The following is an 11,098-nucleotide window of genomic DNA, read 5'->3' as shown; positions in this document are numbered from 1 at the left end:
TCAACCAGGACGTGATTGAGCCATTTGAACGAGCTCATCTTGAAAATGAACGAGCATTTAACATAAAACCACATTAGGACAGGACGACGTCTGTCGGGCAAGCTAGTAAAATAATTTTTGTACAAATTGATTGACCTTCAACATGATACCCAATGTTTAAAGGGTAGGTCAGGAGGAGCCATAAAAGTCAATAAGTTTCTTCTTTATAGTCTTTAGTTTGTTCTTTTGTAGTATATCCATATTTTCTATCTAAAAAGGTGTCCATGATACATAAAAAGGTCATGTGACGAGACCACCCCCCACCGCCGTGCCAGGCCGAGCCGAACGCTTCCGAATCATACCGAAAATAGCCGAGGTCTGGAAACGGTACAGCGGAATTAAAATTGGAACGGAACATCGGAGCAATTTCTTCCAATCCCGAGCCCTCTTTAAAACACTGATAGGAACTGAGTAGCCATTTAATGATGTTGTGTAATTATTATGAATTATTTTTAGACTAATTATTAAAAGTTTCAAATACCTATATATAAGTCAAACTAATCCTTCGATCTTCCTCAATATACAAGGTTTTTAAACTTTCATCTTTTTTTATGTAAAAACCACAATAGATAGAAATATGCAGTTGCGGGAATCATCTATTGACGTAGGGGGCCCAATTGTTTTGAATTCAACGTTACATTCACATTCCCCCCCCTGCCCCCAACTTAATTTTTTTAAATAGCAAAGTACCCCTTGTGACATATCAAATGAAAGAGCATAAAAAAAGAAAAATTTTGGTGAACAAATTTTTTAAATCGGCTTATAAATTTGTGAGATTTTTTACGCCCTTTCTCTCCCTACCCTTAACTTAAAAATTTTAAATTACGAGATATCCCTTGTGACATATCAAATGAAACAGCACGAAAAAAGAACATTTTTAATTAAACAATTTTTTAAATCGGGTTCTAAATTTGTAAGATATTTCAGGATGTGTTATTAATACTTACAGCTTTAGCCTTAGCCATATTGTGTTGTTAGATATTATGTAATTGCCATTATTCATGATACTGTAATTTACTTTAAGTTAAAACTTTAAAAAATGTTGAAGAAAAATGTAGCATTAATAACAATGTAATTGTTAATTTTTCCGATTACAAAGTTTCTTTCACCAAACATTTTCTTTTTACATGCCCTTTCAATTGATAAGTCACAAGGGATATCTTGCAATTTCAAAATTTTAAGTTAAGGGTAGGGAGAGAAAGGGGGTGAAATATCTCACAAACTTATGAGCCGATTTTAATTTTTTTTCACCAAAAATTTTCTTTTTTCATGCTTTTTCATTTGATATGTCACAAGGGGTACCTTGCTATTTACAAAAGATAAGTTGGAGCCAGGGGGGAATGTGTGTTTGTAACGTTGAATTCAAAACAATTGGGCCCCCTATGTCAATAGATGATTCCCGCAAACTACTTATTTCTATCTATTGCGGTTTTTACATAAATAAAGATGCAAGTTAAAAAAAAAACGCCCTGTAAAATATCCTTATCAAAAACTTCTCCTTTGTATCCTGGAAAATAAATTATGAAAATCAATCTACCTATATTTAGGCAACCATTTCTAAATAAATGTTGAAACATACTTTATAGTTAAATGCAATATGTGAAAATATTTTTCTTTTACTTTTGTATAAACAATGTTAACAAGATAGTAGATACTTTTTTTAAACATATACCTTATTCAAGGCGCAAGTTGTAGTATATTTCGCCTGGTTTTGAAATGCAGCTTTAGCATGGCGTTGGACATTGAGCTCGCAGTTGTTCCATGACCTTTAGGCTACTGAGGTGAGTGTCGGCATCAAAATCACCAGTGTCTAGCAGGTGTTTATGATCCAGTGATGGGCCACATGTGAGACCAGGTTGGATGCTCTCAGCTCTCGGCAAAAATTTTAGCATTGCAGGAGTAAACCCCATAGACTTGTGTTTTTTTGCGGTATTCATAGCAAATCTTAACTCATCTAATTTCAAGTCCCAATTTACGGTGGTCATTTTTCGCATACTGATGTGCTATGACATTATTAACATACTGTACTAAGCTCTCTTTAACGCTGCACGACTAGTAAACGGCAAAACGGTGGTATTGGTTTACCTTTACCATAAAACGCCTGCAACGATGCGCGGCAAGTGAATAGGTACTAAACCAATCTTTGAAATCAAAGGTTCAGGTTCAGATAGAAAATATAATCCCGTTTTATTGAGAAAAGACTTAGAAGCTGCATGGCTTGTCTTTCAACGCCAAATATGGTTATATTTATAACATACAGAGTATATTATTATTTTATATATATTTGTTATATTATATTATTATTTATAACATGCTTTGGTTATATTTATCCACTGAGCTAAAATTATAACTGGAGGTAGCACTGCCATGGCAGAAGTCTGTCAAAAGCGAGTCGCTGATTTTGTTAGGTTGGTATAGCAGTAAGTTTTCTTACCATAGCAATAACATGGCTTCTTATAACTAGGTTGGTATAGCAGTGAGTATTTTTGTCATACTTGAATACTTTTAATACTTTAATAATTTTCTTTGAAATGGCGACCATACAAAGTAGGTATTTTAAGCCAAGTATAATAATAGTTATAGCAATAACATGGCTTCTTATGGACACCCACCTCACGCAAACATGGCGGCTGGCGACACGCATCTTTGACATTCAGTGCTACCTCCAGTTAGAATTATAGCTCAGTGTATTTATCTCTTTTCTTTTTCTTTTCTGAACCTAAACTCTCTCTAAGCCCTGAAATCTGGAAATGATCATATTTACAAGGAAATGGGCAATTATTTAAAGGAATTGGAAAAGCAATTTATAAGAACAAAGAAACACAAACACTATTAGAATCACATTTATGTTGTCCTCTTCTGGGTAGTTAGGAATGCTTGATGGGCCCCTGGCAAAGAATATCACTTATCTCTACCATTCTAAAGAATCCCTTGAACCTTTAGATAATCCTATCTTTAATACATAATTAGGCACATTAACAATAACAAAAACTAGAACAATATCAACATGAAACATTGAATGTGCACATTTATGTTCAATAACCAATTTTTATAAACTAACAAACAACCTTAATTTATTGCAGGATGAATTGGAGCAACCACAACTGTGTACATCGAGGCTGCCTGGTCTATTAAACCGAAGCCTGCTAAGCAAACTAGAGGAAAAAAACCTCTCTCATATGTACGTGTCCTCGTCCTGTCCTTTTTCCCAGTTCCCTTCCATTCCCTTCCCTCTCCCTCCGTTCCGTTCCGTTGCCTTCCTTTCTTCTTCCTAATCCTAAGAAAGCTAAAAGGCTTAACCTGTAAGCAACCTTAATGCTATAATAAGTAGTATGTATTTAGCATTTCCAATTAGGACCATAAGTTGTCATTCTTTATTCTATTGATAACAGTTTTTTATATTAGTCTGTAAAGGATTTTAATTACTTATACAAATATTTGTTTTGTGAGACAGGAGCGTAGGTCATAATGGTTACTGTCAGTGACAACCAACCTATTATTTCGTTTGAAAGTTTAATCCCTGATTCTCTCAAGAACAAGCCTGTCGTGGATAAAAATACAGAAACTGACAGTGAAAGTGACAGTGGAGTCAGAAACGATACTCCTAGAGGAAAATGTAAATCAGGGAAGTTCTGGAAAACTAAAAAAACCAGGTAAGTTAGGTTAGGTCACCAAGGTGTTCCCCCCCCCCCCGGATTAACATATGTAGGCTAAAATACGGGCATAACTTAAGGAACCAATATCGGCACTGTCCCGACAGAATCGGGACGGCCTTATTTAAGCCTATTGTTATTTTCTTATTGATTAAACTACACAAGATTTTCGAATTGGACAAAAAATGTAGCCTAACATTATTTCTGATAACAACCTCAAATAACTATAGGGAGGCTACTTATATTATTATATTTTTGCAAACGAGTGAGTTGTGACGATTGAGTGTGGGTAGACCCTAGTTGTAAATGGGTTTGGTTACTTGAAGATGATTATGAGTTAAACAAAACAGTGGCCAATGGAACAAAATAGTCCATCTCACCACTCACCCTTAAAATGGCCATGGACCAATCTGGTCCATTAATGTCCAACAATTTTCTAATGCTACAAAATAATTGATAAGCCTGTTTAACTCTTAAGTGGACAATTGATGTAGGCCTACAATACCATTTGAAACATGGCATTCTAAACATTCATTTAAAAATATTATTTATATGAACCTTCTAGCATCAGTACCTATGTCAACGTAATTGCAAATTACATTTGAGTGCAAATTGACTACCAGACAAGCGCTAAACACCTAAACTTAAGAAAATCATAGCGATTTCAGTTTTGTTCCTATCTGTAAGTGGGTGGTACCACTGGACAGCAGAAGATTTGTTGTATACGGTATTTTAGTATCGATTATTTGAATGATACATTGATAGCAAAGAATAACTTATATGATTATTGGGAAATAGGTTGGCATGATCTTATAAAAAGTAACAAATATCTGATGTACCAATTTTTCTAGACTCTATCATAAACGGGCAATAACATTTTTTAAGTTAGGCTACTGCCTACAATATGAAATAGGCTATTATTGTTCCTTAGTTTATAACCTACAAGAATATTTTATGTAGGCCTATGCCTACCATAGCCCAAGCAAAATAGGAATACCCCCGCCGCAGCAAACCCGCCGACTAAGCGAATTTCCATTTGTCCGAATTAATTTTCTATTAAATTAAACCTATTTAAATAACATTAGGTTTAACGAGTACATAGGTTTAATTTTGATGTTTATTTGTTTTCACGTCCAGTGCCTTTGGATGACTGAAATCTGTCATCACTTGCTGATTGGTTCCTGGAATCTGGAACCCAACTTCAGCTGTCTCTAGTAGACATTTCTGAATTTCGATACGACTAATCAAAGTCATTTTAAACTTAATTGAGGTATAATTAATTAATCAATGTATATAGTCTCTGTGAAATCTTGAAAAGTAGGGCACTCTTGACATTGTGGATTGCTAAATTCTTCCACTGTCACACAGAGTTTGTAAAAGCGAGTCGAACGCTCGTACTGCCCAGTGAATGCTGGAATCTCGCAATGAACAAGTTCCACGCAAAACACACTTACTGTTGTCTGGTAGTGGTCTTCGGACCTATCTACCACTGAAGAGACTAAACAAAGTCGAAACAACAGAGCACACTTCTATCCTTAAAGGCGGATAGTCGTATTTGACTTAGCGCAGGCTCAATCGAATTTTGAATCCTCAAACCACACACTACACATGGATCGGTCACACCCGAGACGGTATGTGTGACGATTCCGATGCTCGGAGAGGTCGGGATTTGGTATTGAGATTTAAAAGATACATTCTGAGTGAATGTAATTCTTAAATTGGCAAGGGGTTCGTCCCCATTTACCTTCTAAAATGATAACCTGTAATTGAGCGCTAGTCAGAACGGGAACAATATCACGCGTATCCGGGTTAAGAGACGTAGGGCAACGCTGATCTTAATTGCAGCTATCAACCACATAAAGCTTAACGCTGTGGGAACCCTCACGATCGCCGGTCAGGCAGATGCCGCCATACACGAATTGTGTCCACGAGCCTAAACGTGCTTCTGTTTGATGATACCAGTGATCCTAGAAATTGCAGTCTGATTGAGAAGACTGACCACCATCCAGTGGATTTGCAACTACATCACCTGCTACAAGTACTTTTACCAATTGAAAATTTTGAGTACCTTGTAACATTAGGTGCAAGTGTTTGGCTACGTAACCTTCTAAATCAAATTAATTTTGTAGGTTTGATGTAGATCATTTACGGTCACGTAACTCGTCTTTGGGATATACGTGCGAATGAACGCCCTAGTGGCGGGATCACTCTTGCAACGTAAAAGGTGCGATTAAACGCATAACGGTATCATCTGTTTCGGTCTCAGGGCTAAACAGCCCATACCTCATCAGGTGCACACTTTAGTGCACGACAGATTGAAATAATAATATGTAATATGTTAAGGACGAATTAAATTTTTCATCGTCCAACTGAAATTTTGAATTTTGATGTTTCTAAATTCTGAAAAGATGAAATTGTCAACTTAGAGTTGACCAGGCACACCTGAGTATTACTCATTGTTCTTAAATTATTGTGGACGGACTCATCAATTTTGATGTTTATTTGTTTTCACGTCCAGTGCCTTTGGATGACTGAAATCTGTCATCACTTGCTGATTGGTTCCTGGAATCTGGAACCCAACTTCAGCTGTCTCTAGTAGACATTTCTGAATTTCGATACGACTAATCAAAGTCATTTTAAACTTAATTGAGGTATAATTAATTAATCAATGTATATAGTCTCTGTGAAATCTTGAAAAGTAGGGCACTCTTGACATTGTGGATTGCTAAATTCTTCCACTGTCACACAGAGTTTGTAAAAGCGAGTCGAACGCTCGTACTGCCCAGTGAATGCTGGAATCTCGCAATGAACAAGTTCCACGCAAAACACACTTACTGTTGTCTGGTAGTGGTCTTCGGACCTATCTACCACTGAAGAGACTAAACAAAGTCGAAACAACAGAGCACACTTCTATCCTTAAAGGCGGATAGTCGTATTTGACTTAGCGCAGGCTCAATCGAATTTTGAATCCTCAAACCACACACTACACATGGATCGGTCACACCCGAGACGGTATGTGTGACGATTCCGATGCTCGGAGAGGTCGGGATTTGGTATTGAGATTTAAAAGATACATTCTGAGTGAATGTAATTCTTAAATTGGCAAGGGGTTCGTCCCCATTTACCTTCTAAAATGATAACCTGTAATTGAGCGCTAGTCAGAACGGGAACAATATCACGCGTATCCGGGTTAAGAGACGTAGGGCAACGCTGATCTTAATTGCAGCTATCAACCACATAAAGCTTAACGCTGTGGGAACCCTCACGATCGCCGGTCAGGCAGATGCCGCCATACACGAATTGTGTCCACGAGCCTAAACGTGCTTCTGTTTGATGATACCAGTGATCCTAGAAATTGCAGTCTGATTGAGAAGACTGACCACCATCCAGTGGATTTGCAACTACATCACCTGCTACAAGTACTTTTACCAATTGAAAATTTTGAGTACCTTGTAACATTAGGTGCAAGTGTTTGGCTACGTAACCTTCTAAATCAAATTAATTTTGTAGGTTTGATGTAGATCATTTACGGTCACGTAACTCGTCTTTGGGATATACGTGCGAATGAACGCCCTAGTGGCGGGATCACTCTTGCAACGTAAAAGGTGCGATTAAACGCATAACGGTATCATCTGTTTCGGTCTCAGGGCTAAACAGCCCATACCTCATCAGGTGCACACTTTAGTGCACGACAGATTGAAATAATAATATGTAATATGTTAAGGACGAATTAAATTTTTCATCGTCCAACTGAAATTTTGAATTTTGATGTTTCTAAATTCTGAAAAGATGAAATTGTCAACTTAGAGTTGACCAGGCACACCTGAGTATTACTCATTGTTCTTAAATTATTGTGGACGGACTCATCAATTTTGATGTTTATTTGTTTTCACGTCCAGTGCCTTTGGATGACTGAAATCTGTCATCACTTGCTGATTGGTTCCTGGAATCTGGAACCCAACTTCAGCTGTCTCTAGTAGACATTTCTGAATTTCGATACGACTAATCAAAGTCATTTTAAACTTAATTGAGGTATAATTAATTAATCAATGTATATAGTCTCTGTGAAATCTTGAAAAGTAGGGCACTCTTGACATTGTGGATTGCTAAATTCTTCCACTGTCACACAGAGTTTGTAAAAGCGAGTCGAACGCTCGTACTGCCCAGTGAATGCTGGAATCTCGCAATGAACAAGTTCCACGCAAAACACACTTACTGTTGTCTGGTAGTGGTCTTCGGACCTATCTACCACTGAAGAGACTAAACAAAGTCGAAACAACAGAGCACACTTCTATCCTTAAAGGCGGATAGTCGTATTTGACTTAGCGCAGGCTCAATCGAATTTTGAATCCTCAAACCACACACTACACATGGATCGGTCACACCCGAGACGGTATGTGTGACGATTCCGATGCTCGGAGAGGTCGGGATTTGGTATTGAGATTTAAAAGATACATTCTGAGTGAATGTAATTCTTAAATTGGCAAGGGGTTCGTCCCCATTTACCTTCTAAAATGATAACCTGTAATTGAGCGCTAGTCAGAACGGGAACAATATCACGCGTATCCGGGTTAAGAGACGTAGGGCAACGCTGATCTTAATTGCAGCTATCAACCACATAAAGCTTAACGCTGTGGGAACCCTCACGATCGCCGGTCAGGCAGATGCCGCCATACACGAATTGTGTCCACGAGCCTAAACGTGCTTCTGTTTGATGATACCAGTGATCCTAGAAATTGCAGTCTGATTGAGAAGACTGACCACCATCCAGTGGATTTGCAACTACATCACCTGCTACAAGTACTTTTACCAATTGAAAATTTTGAGTACCTTGTAACATTAGGTGCAAGTGTTTGGCTACGTAACCTTCTAAATCAAATTAATTTTGTAGGTTTGATGTAGATCATTTACGGTCACGTAACTCGTCTTTGGGATATACGTGCGAATGAACGCCCTAGTGGCGGGATCACTCTTGCAACGTAAAAGGTGCGATTAAACGCATAACGGTATCATCTGTTTCGGTCTCAGGGCTAAACAGCCCATACCTCATCAGGTGCACACTTTAGTGCACGACAGATTGAAATAATAATATGTAATATGTTAAGGACGAATTAAATTTTTCATCGTCCAACTGAAATTTTGAATTTTGATGTTTCTAAATTCTGAAAAGATGAAATTGTCAACTTAGAGTTGACCAGGCACACCTGAGTATTACTCATTGTTCTTAAATTATTGTGGACGGACTCATCAATTTTGATGTTTATTTGTTTTCACGTCCAGTGCCTTTGGATGACTGAAATCTGTCATCACTTGCTGATTGGTTCCTGGAATCTGGAACCCAACTTCAGCTGTCTCTAGTAGACATTTCTGAATTTCGATACGACTAATCAAAGTCATTTTAAACTTAATTGAGGTATAATTAATTAATCAATGTATATAGTCTCTGTGAAATCTTGAAAAGTAGGGCACTCTTGACATTGTGGATTGCTAAATTCTTCCACTGTCACACAGAGTTTGTAAAAGCGAGTCGAACGCTCGTACTGCCCAGTGAATGCTGGAATCTCGCAATGAACAAGTTCCACGCAAAACACACTTACTGTTGTCTGGTAGTGGTCTTCGGACCTATCTACCACTGAAGAGACTAAACAAAGTCGAAACAACAGAGCACACTTCTATCCTTAAAGGCGGATAGTCGTATTTGACTTAGCGCAGGCTCAATCGAATTTTGAATCCTCAAACCACACACTACATATGGATCGGTCACACCCGAGACGGTATGTGTGACGATTCCGATGCTCGGAGAGGTCGGGATTTGGTATTGAGATTTAAAAGATACATTCTGAGTGAATGTAATTCTTAAATTGGCAAGGGGTTCGTCCCCATTTACCTTCTAAAATGATAACCTGTAATTGAGCGCTAGTCAGAACGGGAACAATATCACGCGTATCCGGGTTAAGAGACGTAGGGCAACGCTGATCTTAATTGCAGCTATCAACCACATAAAGCTTAACGCTGTGGGAACCCTCACGATCGCCGGTCAGGCAGATGCCGCCATACACGAATTGTGTCCACGAGCCTAAACGTGCTTCTGTTTGATGATACCAGTGATCCTAGAAATTGCAGTCTGATTGAGAAGACTGACCACCATCCAGTGGATTTGCAACTACATCACCTGCTACAAGTACTTTTACCAATTGAAAATTTTGAGTACCTTGTAACATTAGGTGCAAGTGTTTGGCTACGTAACCTTCTAAATCAAATTAATTTTGTAGGTTTGATGTAGATCATTTACGGTCACGTAACTCGTCTTTGGGATATACGTGCGAATGAACGCCCTAGTGGCGGGATCACTCTTGCAACGTAAAAGGTGCGATTAAACGCATAACGGTATCATCTGTTTCGGTCTCAGGGCTAAACAGCCCATACCTCATCAGGTGCACACTTTAGTGCACGACAGATTGAAATAATAATATGTAATATGTTAAGGACGAATTAAATTTTTCATCGTCCAACTGAAATTTTGAATTTTGATGTTTCTAAATTCTGAAAAGATGAAATTGTCAACTTAGAGTTGACCAGGCACACCTGAGTATTACTCATTGTTCTTAAATTATTGTGGACGGACTCATCAATTTTGATGTTTATTTGTTTTCACGTCCAGTGCCTTTGGATGACTGAAATCTGTCATCACTTGCTGATTGGTTCCTGGAATCTGGAACCCAACTTCAGCTGTCTCTAGTAGACATTTCTGAATTTCGATACGACTAATCAAAGTCATTTTAAACTTAATTGAGGTATAATTAATTAATCAATGTATATAGTCTCTGTGAAATCTTGAAAAGTAGGGCACTCTTGACATTGTGGATTGCTAAATTCTTCCACTGTCACACAGAGTTTGTAAAAGCGAGTCGAACGCTCGTACTGCCCAGTGAATGCTGGAATCTCGCAATGAACAAGTTCCACGCAAAACACACTTACTGTTGTCTGGTAGTGGTCTTCGGACCTATCTACCACTGAAGAGACTAAACAAAGTCGAAACAACAGAGCACACTTCTATCCTTAAAGGCGGATAGTCGTATTTGACTTAGCGCAGGCTCAATCGAATTTTGAATCCTCAAACCACACACTACACATGGATCGGTCACACCCGAGACGGTATGTGTGACGATTCCGATGCTCGGAGAGGTCGGGATTTGGTATTGAGATTTAAAAGATACATTCTGAGTGAATGTAATTCTTAAATTGGCAAGGGGTTCGTCCCCATTTACCTTCTAAAATGATAACCTGTAATTGAGCGCTAGTCAGAACGGGAACAATATCACGCGTATCCGGGTTAAGAGACGTAGGGCAACGCTGATCTTAATTGCAGCTATCAACCACATAAAGCTTAACGCTGTGGGAACCCT

General features: G+C 38.3%; 1 protein-coding gene across 1 annotated transcript in view; it reads left to right on the top strand.

Annotated features, from left to right (window-relative positions):
- Positions 1–3,301: 3,301 nt before the first annotated feature.
- LOC128998582 (coiled-coil domain-containing protein 86) overlaps positions 3,302–11,098 on the top strand; it is a 52,041-nt gene continuing 44,244 nt past the window's right edge. The window contains exon 1 of the mRNA XM_054424783.1: positions 3,302–3,692. Within this exon, the coding sequence (XP_054280758.1) occupies positions 3,508–3,692 (185 nt within the window). The 5' untranslated portion in view covers positions 3,302–3,507. The remainder of the gene's footprint in view (positions 3,693–11,098) is intronic.

Source organism: Macrosteles quadrilineatus, unplaced genomic scaffold (assembly GCF_028750875.1).
Source record: "Macrosteles quadrilineatus isolate MER2022 unplaced genomic scaffold, UCM_ALF_1.0 Scaffold_7__1_contigs__length_78375512, whole genome shotgun sequence".
Classification (NCBI taxonomy): Eukaryota; Metazoa; Arthropoda; class Insecta; order Hemiptera; family Cicadellidae; genus Macrosteles; species Macrosteles quadrilineatus.
Note: the sequence above shows the minus strand (reverse complement) of the source record. Positions and strands in the feature narration are given on the sequence as shown.